At 37.0% G+C, this 18,031-nt stretch overlaps 1 protein-coding gene across 1 annotated transcript in view; it reads right to left on the reverse strand.

The window, feature by feature from the left end:
- LOC148951200 (prostasin-like) overlaps positions 1 to 18,031 on the reverse strand; it is a 61,528-nt gene that overhangs the window by 2,870 nt on the left and 40,627 nt on the right. The window contains exons 2-3 of the mRNA XM_089091026.1: positions 14,864 to 15,041; positions 5,070 to 5,344 (exon numbers count right to left, since the gene is read on the reverse strand). Coding sequence (XP_088947152.1) covers positions 5,070 to 5,344; positions 14,864 to 15,041 — 453 coding nt within the window. The remainder of the gene's footprint in view (positions 1 to 5,069; positions 5,345 to 14,863; positions 15,042 to 18,031) is intronic.

The raw sequence follows: 18,031 nt of genomic DNA on the forward strand, positions 1-18,031 counted from the left end.
CTTTTAAAATGTCTCTAACTGTTTCGCCGAAATAGTTCCATAACCTGTCTAAAACAGTTTCGCCCAAATAATCCCTAAACGTAATTCAGCGTGTTCCTTTTGTTTTTGGCATCTCTGCGCTAATGTATTTCAAATTAATAAGAAACCTGATTCCCGCGCTAAAACAATTCATCACTAAGATGTTTCTTGGAGAATTGTTTCCGTGGCCTTTGGCTATTAATATCCTTTGGAGTTCGACCAAAAGAGTTGTTTCCGAGGCAATGACATTAATGACTTGGATATAGTCCTGGAGAATCGTTTCTATGCAAAAATTTTTAAAGTCTGACAGATGATGTCATTGGTTGATTGACCTGTAAGAAAGGGGAAATTAATTTGTTGTTTCTAAGGGGAATTATTGATTCACGATAGGTGAATTGAGGTCGACAGCACAGGTGTTCCAAGGTCGATGTTGTTGTTGTTGTAAGTGCACGCTCTCAGCGAATGTCAAGGTCGATGTTGTTGTTGTTGACAACCTTGGAAATTTAGGTCATTGACCCCATTAACCACGTGTTCTCCCTAATGACTCTATGCCCATATTTGGGGTGCAAAAAAAGTTATAGATGGCAGCAGGGGTGAGGGTCACGAGTACTAGGGTCACTTCTACTGAGGACTAGTTCCTTTTTTATTAGTCGAAAGTGGTCAGAGGGCAAATGTCTCCCTCCTCGCCTATCATTTCCTCAAGCACTTCCAATCAAAATTTCTGATATTGTCATTTTTTAAGCCTATCAGAAAGGTCTGGAGATTATGTCTTTCGGGATAACCAATCCCCCAGCCCTCAGGGCAAGGGTTGTAAGTTTTGCCTTGGGGACATATAGGGTTTTTATAGAAAGTGTGGCCATATAAACTTCAAAGGGGGCTCATTGGATTGGTAATCAGACGCTCTATTGCCCTTTTTAAGAGTCAAAGTGATCACAGAGGGCAGCTACCCTCTCCCCCCTCCCTAGACACACGTCATATTGTCCCGAAATACGTCTAATGGAAATTTTGAGATAGCCATTCTATTAAAAATAGTCTAAATATAATATAACAAGGCTTTTGGGGTTGAAAAAATCAAATAATATACCAAGCACACAACTACCACAGATCAGTATTAATAAATAAATAAACCCAAAACAAACATAAATTAAAATAAGTCAAACTTAAAACGAGCAGAAATTAATCTTAGTAGGGTTCTAAATCCTATGCTTTCTAAAAGCCAGAATATAATTTGTACTTTACTGAAAGAAAGTTCTTTTAAATGTTATAACTTTAAGAAGTCAAAAATTAATTAAGATTTTAAGGAATAAATATCAGCATTATGTACATTAAACTGACAATACACATTTTTTTCAGTAAATTCATTTGAATATTTTTCAGTAAAGTGCAAGTTACATTCTAGCTTTTAGAAAGCATAGGGTTTAGAATCCTTCTCAAATTAATTTCAGCTCGTTTTGAGTTTGACTTATTTTAATTTATGTTTGTTTTGGGTTTCATTTATTTATTAATACTGATTTGTGGCAGTTGTATGCTTGGTAGATTATTTGATTCTATTATTGTTCATTTTTGGTTTAATGGAGTTCTTTACTGTTTTTTGAGTTTTTTGAGTTGTCTTTTTTTTGGCAGAAAATTTGAAATTTGAAAAGACGTGGCTAAAATTAGTGGGATAAATTTGAGGCTTTCTGGCATAACCAGCAACACTTTAAACGTCCTGGAGTACTGGTTCTGCCTGCCTACCAGTGGGTAAAGGCAGGCACACTTAGCAGCCCCCACCCCTAGGGTGTAAGAGGAGACTCATCAGGTGAGACCTATACCGATTTTAACTTGTAATTTGCCTACAGTAATCAATTTTTGGGTTTACGCCACTGCTACTGGCCCGGGAACAGGCGTTGTAAGTTATGTCCTAGGGGCATATAAGATTCTTATGGAAGGGATGCTTCTATAAACTTCAAAGAGGGCTCATTTGATTGGAAATTGAAATTTCTAGTTCACTTTTTGTAAATCAAAAGTGATCGGTGGGTAGCTAGCCTCCCTCTCGCCCTTTTCCCCCAAATGCATCAGATTAAAATTTTGAGATATATATTTTGTTAAAAATAGTTCAAAGTTCAGATAACAAAAACTCTAGTGTCGACACAGCCCCCCAGCGCCCGAGAGTAGGCATCGTAAGTTATGCCCTGGGGGTATATGTGGTTGTTATTGAAAGGATGCTCGTATAAATTTTATAGAGAGCTCATTTGATTGGAATTTGAAAATTGTAATTCACTTTTTAAGAGTAAAAAGTGATCGGAGGGTAACTAGCCTTCCCCCACACTCCATTTATTTTTTTCCCAGAGGCAGTTCATATAGAAGGGGTCGTTGTATAAACTTCAGCGGGAGCTAGTTCAATTGTAAATCAAAACTTCTAATGCCCTTTTAAAGAGTCAAAAGTGATCGGAGGGCCACTAGCCCCCCCCCCAAGCCCTTTTTCCACAATTATATCTGATAGAAAATTTGAAATAGCTCTTGCATCAAAAGAAATTTTTGAGATTGTCACTTCGTCAAAAATCAGATAAAAAAACTCTGATATCGACAAAACCCTCCCGGGCACGGGGGCACGCGTTGTAAGTTATGCCCTGGGGTAATATTAGGTTCTTGTGGAAGGGATGCTTGTATAAACTTCAAAGAGGGCTCATTCGATTGGAAATAGAAAGTTCTAATTAACCTTTTATAAGTAAAAAGTGATCGGAGGGGAGCTAGCCTTATCCCTCCACCCCTCTTCCCCCAAATAGATCAGATAAAAATCTTGAGATGGACAATTTGTTAGAAATAGTTCAAAGTTTAGATTTAACAAAACCCCGGTGTCGCCAAAGCCCCACAGGGCCCTGGGCAGGCGTTGAAAGGTATGCCCTAGGGGTATATGGTTGTTATGGAAGGGATGCTCGTATAAACTTCATAGAGGGCTCATTTGATTGGAAATTGAAAGTGCTGTAAAAAACGGTTCCGGGCTTGAATCCACCCCCCGCCCTGGGGGAAAGAGCTGTAAGTTATAGTAGCAGGTCACCGTTAACATATAACGCTTCTATGGAAAGCGTGTTCGTATATACTTTGGAAGAAGTCAATTCAACTAGAAGTTAAAATTTATTATGCCCATTTTTCAGAATCGAAAGTGATCAAAAAGTAACAGCCCCCCCCCCCTTGTGTCTTTTCCCCGCAAATACATCTTATCAAAATTTCAAAAAAGACACTTTTTGTTCAAAATAGTCCAAAATTCAAATTACTATAACTTAGGGGTTGACAAATCCTCCATAGCCCCCGGGGCAAGGATTGTGACTTATGTAAGTTGCCTATCATTACAATATTAGGTTGTTGCGGAAGGGTTGGTTGTATTAACTTTGGAGGCAGCTCGTTTGATCGGAAATTGATATATCTAGTTCTTATTTGAGAATCAAAAGTGATCAATTGACAAGTTGCCCTCATCCCACTTTTTCAAAGGGCACCCGGTCAAAATTTTGAGATTGCCATTTTGTTCAAAAAATTTCAAAGGCAAAATAACTGTACTTCCGGGGTTGAACCTACCCCCGCCCCTAACACCGGGGAAATTGCTCTGAGTTACAGAACTTGCTTATTGTTACTTTGACAGTTTGTTTACTTCAATTAATTAAAAAAACCTTTTTCCAGAAAATAAGTTTTTCAAAGAAAAGTAAAGAACTCCATTAAGCAAAAAATGAGCAAAAATAAAATCAAATAATATACCAAGCGGGAAACAACCACAAATCAGTATCGATAAATAAGTGAAATTCAAGACAAACAGAAATTACAATAAGTAACCGAATCAAACTCAAAACGAGCAGAAATTAACATAAGTAGGGCGCAAAACCCCTGTGCCTTCCTAAGGCCAGAATAAAATTTGCACTTTACTGAAAAAATATAAATGTTTTTACTTTTATAATATGGTTGTTATGGAAGGGATGCTCGTATAAACTTCATAGAGGGCTCATTTCATTGGAAATTGAAAGTGCTGTAAAAAATGGTTCCGGGCTTGATTCCACCCCCCGCCCTCGGGGAAAGGGCTGTAAGTTATATTAGCAGGTCATTGTTCCTTTTGATGGAGTTTGTCCTAAGGAGCACAGCAAAGGTAATGGGAGAACACGGAAACAAATGGGGAAAGAAAACTCTCCAGGCCTTGGATTATGCGCATCTTAGCATCCTAGATGAAAGTGTTAAGAAAAGGAGTGAACTTGTAGAGTTTTTGCAAGTTTAGGATAAAAAATAAGTTTGAAAATTAATTTTAAGAAGACTAAGTCGCTAAGGTTAGGAATACGTGGAGGTAAAAAGGTGATGCTGGGTAATGGGAAGATCGATCAATTGAAAAGCTTCACTTACATAGGTAGCATTATTTGTAAAGACGGTGAATGCAGTGAAGATGTTAAAATTATAATTACCAAGCCCCAGGGTTTTTTTCATACTTGAAAAAAGTTTGGATGAACAGGAAGATAACAATAGGTTGTATGACAAGTGTGGTTTAACCCCGCTTTTCAGCTATAATAACAAAAAGATCGAGATGACTAGGGCACGTTCAAGGATGAAACATTGCAAAGAATTGTCCATGATGGCCATCTATCTAGGGCCAAACAAAAATAAGGTCGTCCCCGGTTGAAATGGGAGGATGTTGTATGGAAGAATTTAAGAGAAATGGGAACTTCCTGAGAGGGTATAAAGAGGGAGGCTTTGAGCAGATTGGGATGGAGGAGGAGCATGCGTAGTTATGCTGGCCTCAGGTGGCTTGGTGCTGCAGTGAGTCATTTAGTTGTAAGAGTTAACTGATACTTGACGTTCTTCTATACATTCATGAAAAATTTATAGTCTTTGAAAGTTAAATGCTTTTAATGTTTAAAATATTTGATTCTGTTCATAGCAACACTTCAGAATTATCTGGTCCATAGTTAGCCTGTATACATTTGGCTTTCTTGTCTTCATATTTTATAAACACATTGTCATTTTCTCATCACAACAAGCTTTGACTATTTTAACTGGTGTTGCTTTAATTAACTTTGTGTGACACAGATTTGACTTACCAGCTTTACTTTCGTGAGTCCAACCCCAGCCAGCAATCATTGCAACAGATCCAGTAGGAGGACTAGTGCTGCCACGGGCAATACATGCTGGTTTTACGTTTTTGGACCAGTTTATGTCTGAAGAAATTTGAAGAAGAGCAATGTCATCTTTTGGCTTTGGGTAGATAAAGCCTTCATGCCGCACAATGGATGAAACACTCAGCTGTTGCGCATCCGGGAGGGATGAATGTATGTTATGCACAGCTGCCATTACTGTTAGTGAACTGGGACTTTTCCTTTAAAAGAAAAATAAATAAAAAGGATGGACTTGACAATGAACATTAATGCTATTATAGTTAATAGTAGTTGGTTTTATCTATTCATAGGGACATTCTCACATTTGAAAGGGGAATTTCTACCACCTGCTTATTCCTAAAGGATCTCACAGGGGGATTTAGGAATATGACTATTACTACTATGGAAAAATGATGGTTGCCCAAATTAGCCTGACGCAAACAAAACTACATAAGCTTCTTCTTTATTGTAATCTGTTCAAATCTTCCATCCATCTATGAGGTTCAACCTTTTATCACTCTATTCAAGTAATTCATGATTTTCGTTTGCCCCTCGCCCCAGGATTGCTTAAAAACACGATGTTTGGCAATCATCATTCTTCATCCAGTATGACCTAACTGTCTTCCTTATACCTTAGATCCTCCTGTGCCTCCGGAGGACGAAGAGACACCAGTCATCCCTCAAATGTACTCCTGCCGTAACGTCTACCCCATGGGATTGTATGGACGTATTCACGTTGAGAATGTCCCTCTGGTATGTTCGGCGTTGTGTGTTCTTTAGTTTATCCCTTCGCCGCGTTCCCGTTGGTTGCCATTGGAGGATTGACTTTGGTGTTCGGTCGTCTTTCATTCGTATGACATGTCCTAAGTAATTCCATCTTCGGGTCCTGATCATGTCGATGACTAGAGGTCTCCCAGTAATTGGATGTACTGTCTGGTTTGAGACAAGTTGTGTCCAGTTTATGCGAGGATTCGTCGCAGACAATTGTTATCAAAGGCTTGGAGTCTCTTCTCTTGCTGTTGATTTAACTTCAAGCATTCGCTTCCATACAGCATAACTGGTAGTACATTACTGTTGGAGACTCGAAGTTTTAGCCGGTTTGAGAACCTCTGTGAGTGCCAAATCCGTTTTGGCCTGGTAAACAAGCCACTAGCCTGTCTGATACGAGAATGGATCTCTCTGTCTATTGCCTCTGTGTTCTCTACTGTGCTTGCCAGATATTTAAACTAAACAACCTGTTCTACATCCTCGTTGCCGTACTTTATGTTGAGGGGGGATCCCGTGGCAGTCATATTTTTAGTTTTTGGTGCATTCATCTTGTAAGTAGTAAGTAAGTAAAATTAAGTATGACGGCACAAGACCCTTAAGGTCGAAACCGGTGGTGCTGATCTCTGTTTCGTGGCCCTTCAGCCAGGAAGTGCAATAGGGGGCTGGGGGCCAGCCATCCTGTGCTTTTTCACACCCTTCCTGCTTACCTTCCCCAGATTTCTCCAGGTACCCAATTAGAGCTGGTTTGACTCTGACTGAGCTTACAGAATCACACCACTGACCCGCGTCCCAAACCCAAATAACTGGCCTAGCCAGGGATTGAGCCCGTGTCCCCTGGACAAAGTATTCATCTTGAGGCTAAACTGAAGTTCATTTTCTCTTACAAATCCAAAAACTGTTGGAGTTTTTGCTTGACTGATTCGAGGAGACTAATGTCGTCTGCAAAGTCTACATCTACAATATTTTTTTTTTTTTTTATTACAGGCCTCATGGCTCCATCACAAATGATGAAAACACAATCCTCTTTTCATTTCTGATTGGGATTCCGTAGTTTGTGCATCTGCGGAGGATGCCATCTATCACCAGTATGAATAGAAGAGGGGACAGGACACAGGGGCCAGGTCTTTGCTTTACTCCAGAGATGATCCTGTAATATATCGATTGGCCTTCACTCATCTGAAGACACCACTCCGTGCTGTTGTACAGAGCCATAATTAGCCTTACGAGTTTGTCAGGGACAAAGTAGTACTTGAGGATTTTCCAGAGTGTATCTCGATGGACAGAATCGAATACTTTCTCTAAGTCAATGAAAATTAGGTATAGCTTCTGTCTTTACTCGTTTGTCTCTTCTAACATCATTCGCAATGCAAAAATGAGATCTGCACAGGAGTGGTTTGGGCAGAAACCGTGTTGTTCGTCCCTTAAATGCTTGTTGATCATTGGCTGGATACGGTGCAGAATTATGAGGGCAAGAAGCTTTCCCGCAATAGAGAACAAACTGATTCCTCGCCAGTTGTGGCACAGCAGGACATCACCTTTTTTGAATAGTTTCACAAGGTTACTGCGCATCCACTCTTTTGGGACAACCTTGGTGACCCATATCGAGCTATACAATAAAATCCAGGTTTTCAAACAGGATCTAACAGACATTTTTAGCATTTCAGAAAAAATTATATCGTTCCCTGGAGCTCTTCCGTTCTTCAGCTTCTTTGACGCTGAAATTATCTCAGTTTCTGTAAGAAAATCGGTGTCGATTTTAAGGATAAGCAAAGGAAGTCTCCGGTATACTGGGGGGACTGATCGATTCTGGACGGTTTAAGACATTTTCGAAATGGTTGGCCCAGACTTCTTCTATCTCTTTCTCTTCTGTGACTATTCTTCCTTTTCTGTCCTTGACAAGACCATCAGTTTTTTGCCGTTTGCTGATCATCTCGTTAGTGATCCTGTAGACCGTCTTGGAATCTCCTTTTTTCGCTGCCGTCTCTGTTTCTGATGGCTTGTTCTCCAGGAAAGTCCTTTTGTCTCGCACTTTTCCTTATGAGCATGTCCTTATCCCTATACGCCTGCAGCGTCATCACTGCATCGTTCTGGACCCCTGATGAAACTAAGTTTTGTTTCAGAGTTTTTCTTTCATGGATCAAGTTCCAAGTTTTATCAGAGATCCACCGGTCTTTGTGTCTCTTTTTATGTCCAATTACTTCTTTTGCAACATCGTTGAAAGTGTTACTTATGCTACTCCATATACTGTCCACGTCTCCCTCTCCTTCACAAAGATGTCTAAGAGCCTCACTTGATAGCCATTTCCTGTTTATAAGAAACTCATAGATCTGATTTCTTGTTGTGCCGTCAGGGGAGGTCAAAGAGTACATGTGGATATTTTTGTGACTAAACTGTGTTCCACCTGTCAGGAGATCATTTGTGGAAGTTAAGTCTATAAGTAGGGCTCCATTTTCATTTCGGTCGCATGAAGCATTTGGGCCAAGTACTTCTCGGCAGTAGGATCTATCGTTGCCTACTTTGGCGTTGAAGTCTTTGGCGAATATAACCATGTTATGACGCGGTATATCCTTGGAGACTGAGTTAAGAGTGCTATAGAAACGCTCTTTAAACACCTCTTCAGTATTATTCGTCGGTGCATAACAAGCGACTACAATCACTTTGATGTAGTGTCCCTGGAACCTTGCAAACATTACTCTAACATTGACAGGAGTCCAGCTGACTAGGGATTTCGCTGTCTTTCCGAACATTAACATTGCTACTCCTGCATCTCGTTTCTTTTCGGGTCCATTGTAGATTATTGTTGTGCCATTATCGAGCGCTTCTTTGCCAAAACCGGTCCATCTCACTTCTGACAGTGCTACAACGTCAATATTATAGGCAGTTACTTCTTGCAGGACCTGCTCGGTTTGATGAGCTGCCACATTGTCTGTACAATCCAAAAACCAAATCTAAGAAACCGTTCCGTGTCCATAAAATCAGTTCGAGGGCGATTCCTTGTTGTCGTCATCTGAGGGGTTTTATTTTTCATCGATATTTCAATCGCTGATTGGTTTTGACCGGAGAGGGATGCGAATCCTCTGCCTAATCCTCCTTCTTTTTCCAGGCTTGGGACTGACCGCACTTTTGTACAGGCGGAGTTAAATTTTCGTTCGAATGAGGCCTGTCCCAATGTTCTAGGACGATTGGTTCGTTACGTTCATCCCTGAAAAAACGCATCCGTGATCAATCTTCTTGCAAAAAATGCAAAATTCCATATTTTGGAGATAGGAGCTTGAAACCTCAACAGCGGGGTTATCTGATACTCTGAATCTGAGGGTGTTGTTTAATTAAGATTCTTTGACTCTTAGGGGGTGTTTCTCCAATTTTTCTAAAATCTGGCAAATTTTTCTCAGGTTTGTATCCTTTGATGTATAACACTGAAGTTGATAAACCTTATATTTTTGGAACCAACATAATATGCTAATTCTTTTTATATATCTATTGACATCAAAATTCTGTTTTTAGAGTTTCGGTTACCATTGAGCCGTATCGCTCCTTACTTACAGTTCTTTACAACAAGCTGTCTGATAAAGAAAGAAAAGTTGGAATATCTTGATCATGTTTTACAAATGAAAGATGGCAGATTGCTAAGGATTGTACTTTTTAGTCATCCATCTGGGTTCATCTGAGGTCACAAGATAGGATTTTAAAGAAATTTGAACTTCATGGTAGGGATTAAAGAGTAAAGCATTGAATAGACTGAGATGGAGGAGGAGCATCCACAGATCTATTGGCCTCAGATGGCTTGATGTTGCAGTAGGTTGTTAAAAGCAATACTAGCAACACTAGTAGTAGTATTCATAATCTTAATTTTTAAACCTATTCTCGTCTTCTAAATCCTTAAACGTTTAAAAATTCTCTCACTGCGCTAGCATTTTTATCGACGACATTCAAATCAGCTGCGTAAGCTAGCTCTATCAAAAATTATGCCTTATTATTAGACACTAACATTTCTCTGTAACCATGGATGTCTTTCATAGAGTAAACCTTATCAAAATAATACATTTAAACAGGGATTAGACACAGTCCTGCTTAACTCGCAGTTGAAGATCAGTAATCAAGGGTCTCAACAACATTTTTTTTAAATTGTATTACTCCGAATTTTAATCCAATGAGTTAAAAGAAAATTATTAAAGATCAAATGAAAATTATGGGTTAAACGTTCAAGTAAATCTAGAAAGTCCAATATTCATTGAACACGTTCGCTATTATTCTTCCTTGCTTGACGACGCGTTGTTTCGTATATGGGTAACATAAAGTCGATCTTAACAGGTCCAGCTCTCTCCCGCCGCTCTCTCACCTGGCTACATCTATACATATTTGTAATCTAAGCCACAGGGCTTACATTCGGTGTTAGCTTAGCACTGAACTTGATAAATAGTTCGAGTGTCTTTTCAAACAGGTTGGGGTAGCGAACTGTAAGCAAGGAGCGACGCGACTCAATAGAAGCCGAAACTCTAAAAAACAGTTTTGATAACAACAGATACATCAAATAATTGAATTTTTATGCTGATTCAAAATTTGTGAAGTTCATTCAGTTTAATGCTGCCCATTAAAAGTTGAGAGTCTGAGAAAATTTGCCCAATTTTTGAAAAAGGGGAAACGCCCCCAAAACATCAAGTGCTCTTAATAAATATAACACCATCAGATGCAGCATATTAGACAAGACTACTGTAGAGGTTTCAAGCTCCTATAGACAAAAATGAGGAGTTTAGTATTTTTTGTCAGAAAAAAATCACGGATGTGAGTTTTGTCTGTTTGTTTTCCCCAGGGGTGATCGTATCGACCAAAATTTTGAGATATCCATTTTCTTCAGCATAGTTGAAAGGTCCAATAACTATAGCTTTGGGGATAACATGATCCTGTACAACCTCTGGGGAAAGGTATGTAAGTTACCAAATTTGCCTGTTGTTTACGCCTTCGCTGATTAAAACTAACATGTGGAAATGTTCAAGCGTCAACTATCAACGGGCTTGAATTGTCTAGAGGATATTTCCATGGAGGGGGGACAATTATCCGCGGAAGAAATTCTCCCTTTGGGAATTATCCGCGGAAACAACTTTTCACTGGGGGTATGAGGATTTCCGGGAAAAAAAATTTCAAGATTAGGGGATTTCCGAAACGATTTAGAAAAGATCAGGAATTAGTCTAATTTCAATGAAAGTACGCTAAAAAGAGTTTTTCGGGCTGAATTGTCCGCAAGAAATTTTTCTGGGGGGTTTTACCGCGAGGAGGGAATTGTCCAGGGGAAATTTCCTGAGGGTGGGGGGAAGTATTTGACGCGGGAGGAACTTTACTCTGATGAATGTCCTGTGGGGGAGGGAATTTTCCATGGAGGAGAGCTAGCTTTCTGGATTACCCGGCATTATTTGAAAAGTGATCAGAAATTAAATTAAAAAAAATTGTTTTTTCAACTGAAAGTAAAGAGAAACATAAAAAGTTAAAACGAACAAAAATTGTTCCGTATATGAAGGGGGTTCCCATCTCAATCTTTTCGCCGAAGTTTGAATGTTTGTCATGATTCTGTAGGAAACACAAGGGCTAGAACTTAGGAAACACGAGGGTTGTGTAATTAGAATAAGAAACTTTTTAGAATATATATATATATATATATATATATATATATATATATATATATATATATATATATATATATATATATATATATATATATATATATATATATATGAAAGATCTAAGGCCAAACTGACCAGCCATGACAAAAAAAAACTATCAAAGAGAGAAGAAAATCAATGAAAAACCGACAAACGAGACTGCGACCAGTAGAGAAAAGATGAAAAACTAAAACAGCGTGGATATTTCGCCTGTATCCAAAATAGGCGTCTTTAGCACAAGAGAAACAAAGATATAAAAAAAAAGACTAAACTAAAAACAAATAAAACCACCACCAATAAAATACAATTAATTATATATTATATATATATATATATATATATATATATATATATATATATATATAAATATATATATATATATATATATATATATATATATATATATATATATATATATATATATATATATATATATATATATATATATATATATATATATATATATATATATATATATACTGGTTTTAGGCGTTTACCCCTCCCCCGGGCGATTACCCCCGCCAGAAAATACCCCTTCCCCTGGAAAATATCCCCCTCGTTGAGAATACCCCCTCGTGGAAAATACCCCCTCCCCTGGAAAATACCCCCGGAAAATACCCCCCCCCCCCCCGTGGAAAATAAGACTTTCCTTATATATCCTTATATTAGATATATATAGTATGTAATTCTTTATAAACGAGCAATAATTGTATATTTATTTATTTATTTTTCTCGAAAACAGCTCCATATTTTTTTCGGGAAAATTGGCATCATGGCATATTTTGGCCTAAGAAAAACGATTTGGATAGGTCAGAAGTTTGAGAAAATTCGTTAAGAGCCTTAATTTTGAAAGAAAAACTATTTATGTGAGTGACGTCATTTTTATATACTTCAGTATTGCAATGACGTTGTCACACTTGTCATACTCATGTGGAAAAATCGAAGAATTTCATGTATGGAGAAGTAGCCTAAATTAAACTGCACGGTTTATCTTCTAACCGCGCGTGTCTTTGCTGTTCATTTTCGTTTTTCGTAAGCTCTAATTCTCGTTTTCGTTGATCTTCTAACCGTAGGTGTCTTTGTTGTTCATTTTCATTTTTCATACGCCTTAATTCTCGTTTTCGTTTATCTTCTAACCACGCGTGTCTTTGCTGTTCATTTTCAATTTTGATTGCTTCAGATACTTTAGCAAAGGCTTTTTCTTCAGCTACCCGTATTGGTGTTGTCGCAACTGATAGTCCAGGTTGTCGATTTTCACACCTTATCACGTTTGATAGTTGGTTCCACAGAATCATCATTTATAGTAACTGCAACTGCAAATTTACGTTTTTTTTTTCTTCCTTTAGACACAGTTTTGGATAAATAACTAATTTTGTTAGATGAATAACTGACCACATTTGGAAACTTACGGGGTTGAATTTTTCTCAGACTTCTGACCTATCTAGATCGTTTTTTTATGCAAGAATATTCTAAGATACCGATTTTTCCGAAAAAAAAGGAGCCGTATTCTAGAAAAAATACGTAAATACATACAAAATTATTACTCACATATAAAGATAGAATATATATATATATATATATATATATATATATATATATATATATATATATATATATATATATATATATATATATATATATATATATATATATATATATATATATATATATATATATATATATATATATATATATATATATATATATATATATATATATATATATATATATATATATATATATATATATATATATATATATCGTGTTTTTTTCACTTTCTTTTTATAAGGACCAAAAAGGTTCCATATCAGTAGCACCTATTGAAACTTTTTAGATGGTTTTTGTCTTTTTTAAATAAGGTAAAATCGAGCCAAAGTAAATGAAGAGCTATAATACAAAAAAGCCATACTCATGAACACAATGCACCGCTGTTATAACCCATTTCTTGCTCAAGATGGCCCCTCCACACCAATGCATTCCCCGTAAGGACCAAAAAGGATCCATATCAGTAACGCCTATTGAAACTTTTTAGATGGTTTTGTCTTTTATAAATAAGGTAAAATTGAGCCAAAGTAAATGAAGAGCTATAATACAAAAAAAAAACCATACTCATGAACACAATGCGCCGCTGTTATAACCCATTTCTTGCTCAAGATGGCCCCTCCACACCAATACATTCCCTATAAGGACCAAAAAGGTTCATATCAGTAACACCTATTGAAACTTTTTAGATATTTTTTTTTGTATTTTTTAAATAAGGTAAAATCGAGCCAAAGTAAATGAAGAGCTATAATACAAAAAAAAACAAAAAAACAACATACTCATGAACACAATGTGCCACTGTTATAACCCATTTCTTGCTCAAGGTGGCCCCTCCACACCAATACATTCCCTATAAGGACCAAAAAGGTTCATATCAGTAACACCTATTGAAACTTTTTAGATATTTTTTTTGTCTTTTTTAAATAAGGTAAAATCGAGCAAAAGTAAATGAAAAGCTATAATACAAAAAAAAAAATACTCGTGAACACAATGTGCCGCTGTTATAACCCATTTCTTGCTCAAGATGGCCCCTCCACACCAATACATTCCCTATAAGGACCAAAAAGGTTCATATCAGTAACACCTATTGAAACTCTTTAAATATTTTTTTTGTCTTTTTAAATAAGGTAAAATCGAGCCAAAGTAAATGAAGAGCTATAATACAAAAAAAAACATACTCATGAACACAATGCGCCGCTGTTATAACCCATTTCTTGCTCAAGATGCCCGTCCACACCAATACATTCCCTATAAGGACCAAAAAGGTTCATATCAGTAACACCTATTGAAACTTTTTAGATATTTTTTTGTCTTTTTTAAATAAGGTAAAATCGAGCCAAAGTAAATGAAGAGCTATAATACAAAAAAAAACATACTCATGAACACAATGTGCCGTTGTTATAACCCATTTCTCGCTCAAGATGGCCCCTCCACACCAATACATTCCCTATAAGGACCAAAAAGGTTCATATCAGTAACACCTATTGAAACTTTTTAGATATTTTTTTTGTCTTTTTTAAATAAGGTAAAATCGAGCCAAAGTAAATGAAAAGCTATAATACAAAAAAAAACATACTCATGAACACAATGCGCCGCTGTTATAACCCATTTTATGCTCAAGATGGCCCCTCCACACCAATACATTCCCTATAAGGACCAAAAAGGTTCATATCAGTAACACCTATTGAAACTTTTTAGATATTTTTTTGTCTTTTTTAAATAAGGTAAAATCGAGCCAAAGTAAATTAATAGCTATAATACAAAAAAAAAACATACTCATGAACACAATGTGCCGCTGTTATAACCCATTTCTTGCTCAAGATGGCCCCTCCACACCAATGCATTCCCTTGATCCGAATTGATACAAGCCAAGGAAACTGTCCAGGACTGGCCTCCTCTCCTCCCACTATTCTCCCATCTCTAATGCTCGACTCACCGCATTCGCTGTCAGCCACTAAAAATAGAAAATTTATATTCACACTCCTTTATAAAGCAAAATGGAGGCTTCTCTACTTTCAGTTACGTCAGTAACAACTTCCTTAAAACATCAGGGTGATTATGCAATCTTGCCATATATCTTACTTAACACTCGAATTCTAGCATAATGTATGAAAAAACACTTGTCAAGCAGGTCGTGGTAATGAACTCTAGGCAAGGAGCGACTCGTCCCAAATAGTAACCGAAACTGTAAAAAGAACGGAATTTGGATAACTATTGATACATCAAAAGAATTGGCTTTTTACGCGGATGCCAAATATACAAAATTCATTATCTTTAGTGGTACTCAACAAAAGATGCCTGTGAAAATTTGCCTGATTTTCGAAAGGGAAGCCCTCTTCCCCACCCCCACCCCAAGAAGTCAAGCAATCCTAATGTAAATCATACCATTAAATAGACGTTTCAAAATGTGGATTTTTTTTCCCTCAGGGATGATCGTATTGAGCCAATGATCTTAGAAGATCAGTTTTTTGGGGGGTTTCTTTCTTTTAGCCAATGGTCCTAGAAGATCGTTTTATTTTACATTTTTTTTTCTCCCAGGGGTGATGTTTTCAATCCAATGGTCTTAGAAGATTGGGAGAGTGACAATTCGACCGGAACTCAGAAGTTCTAGTGTCCTGATTATTTGACAAAAAAGATTAGAGGGCAACTAGCCCCCTCTCAAGCCATTTTTTTCCCAAAGAAGGCATGGGGGTTATCAGCCCTACTCATGTTAATTTTTGCTCGTTTTGAGTTTGACTCGGCTATTTTTTGCAATATCTGTTTGTTTTGAGTTTCATTTATTTATTGATAGTGATTTGTGGTAGTTTTATGCTTGAAAGACTATTTGACTTTATTTCTGCTCATTTTTGGTTTAATGAAGTTCTTTACCTTTCTTTGAAAAACTTATTTTGTGGAAAAAAAATTAAATTAATTTCTGTTATTTTTTTAGTGACAGTCTTTTTTGTGGAATTTTCTCTTATAGGTTTTACGGATTTCAAACAGTTCGTGGTAACGAACTGTAATTAAGGAGCGAACAAGCTCCATAGCAACCGAAACTCTAAAAAACATAATTTTGATACCAATAGATCCATCAAAAGAATCAGATTTTTAGGCTGATTTCAAATATATAAGTTTCATCAAGTTTAGTCTTACCCTTCAAAAGTTACGCGCCTGAGAAAATTTGCCTTATTTTCGAAAAAAAGGGGAAACACCCCCTATAAGTCATAGTCGTAGTCGACTATGTCGACTTAGTCCACAAGCATAGTCGAAAATCTAATTAATATGTCTTTGAGGATGACTTAATCCCCCACAGTTCCCGGGGGAAGGGCTGCAAGTTATAAACTGCGTCCATTGTTTACATATAGTATTGGTTATTGGGAAGCATACTGGCGTTTTCAGGAGGAATTTTTTTCTGGTGGGGGGTTGGGGTTGGAGTACGGGTTTCGGGGGAGGATCTATCCATGAAGGATATTTCCTTGAGGGAAGGAAAATTACTATGAAGGGGGTGCCGAATTTCCCAGCATTATTTAAAAAACGATCAGAAATTAAATAAAAAAAACAAGTTTTTTTCAACTGTATGTAAGAAGTAGGTTCTAAAATGAAAACGAAAAGAAATGATTATGTAGATGAGGGGGGCTGCCCCCTCGTCAATATCTCTCTCTTTGAGCTAAAGTTTTTTTTAGTAGTCTCATAAGAGCTATCTATTCTATATAACAGGTCTTTGTGATTCAGGGGTTTGTGATTCGAACAAAATTCGAACTTTAGCGTAAAGAGCGAGGTATTGACTTGGGCGTGAACTCCCTAATATACGTAATAAAGACATACGAATATATAAATTTGTTACGTAAGTTAATTCGTAAGTTACGTCAGAACAAAATTTCTAGAAAGCCATTTAGCCAAAAAATTAAAATGCGAATTTCGTTTTAATTATTCATGTACGGTGAGCCAAAATCAAAGCTGCAATAATTTAAAAACATTCAGAAATTTAAAAAAAAAAACTTTTTTAACTGAAAGTAAGGAGCGACATTAAAACATAAAACGAACAGAAATTATTCCGTATATGAAAGGGGCTGTCCCCTCCTCAACGCCTCACTCTTTATGCTTAAGTTTGACTCTGTCTCAAAACTTTATTGTTTAAAACAATAAAAAACTTCAGCGCAAAGAGCGAGGCGCTGAGGAGGGGACGGCCCTTTTCATATACAAAATAATTTCTGTTCGTTGTAAGTTTTAATGTTGCTCCTTACTTTTAGTTAAAAAAAACTTGTATTTTTATTTAATATTTTTAAAGATGGATAAGTCCCACACTCACTGCTTATAAAAACGCTTTAGTGCAAGAGAGTTACGCTATGCCTCCATTTATTTTTCCTTTTAACTGCAGTGCTAAACCTTCGCAGGGCATTCTTGAGGTTGAACGAACTTTATCTTCCTATCGCCATCTTTCTGGTATTAGCATTCAACCGAAGAAAAGGGGAAAAAGAAAAGTCTATCGATCAACCAATATTACAAACCATATCCTGTCTACATGTCGAAACTATTACCTGTGTAAAAATAGTGTTGTAATAGACGATGAAATCGCAAGTAAAATAGAAATGGCAACAGCATATAATATCGCAAAGGAAATTAAAGACAATTCAACGAAAAGCAAAGCATCAGTGAACGTTAAGAGTCAAGATAAAACATGATGCATTATTTTTGGAGCAGACTCAAAGCATTCAAATTTTTATTTAACGTAATGTCCTATGCGTGTCATGAAAGTAATGCCCTGCGTGAGTCGGGAAATATATTAACACCATACTACTAATATTTCTGAAACCATTGTAAAATGCTTATCAAACATCTTAGATCATTGCGGCATTCTGTTTTGCAATAGCATCATGATAGGTAAAACCACCTTGTCCGGGTTTGTTCTGAGTTCATTGTTCCTAAAACTCTCAACCTCTATTGCACAACTAACATTCTAAGTCA

Source organism: Artemia sp. Qi Xiang Cuo, chromosome 6 (genome assembly GCF_049724085.1).
Source record: "Artemia sp. Qi Xiang Cuo chromosome 6, ASM4972408v1, whole genome shotgun sequence".
In the NCBI taxonomy this organism is placed as follows: domain Eukaryota; kingdom Metazoa; phylum Arthropoda; class Branchiopoda; order Anostraca; family Artemiidae; genus Artemia; species Artemia sp. Qi Xiang Cuo.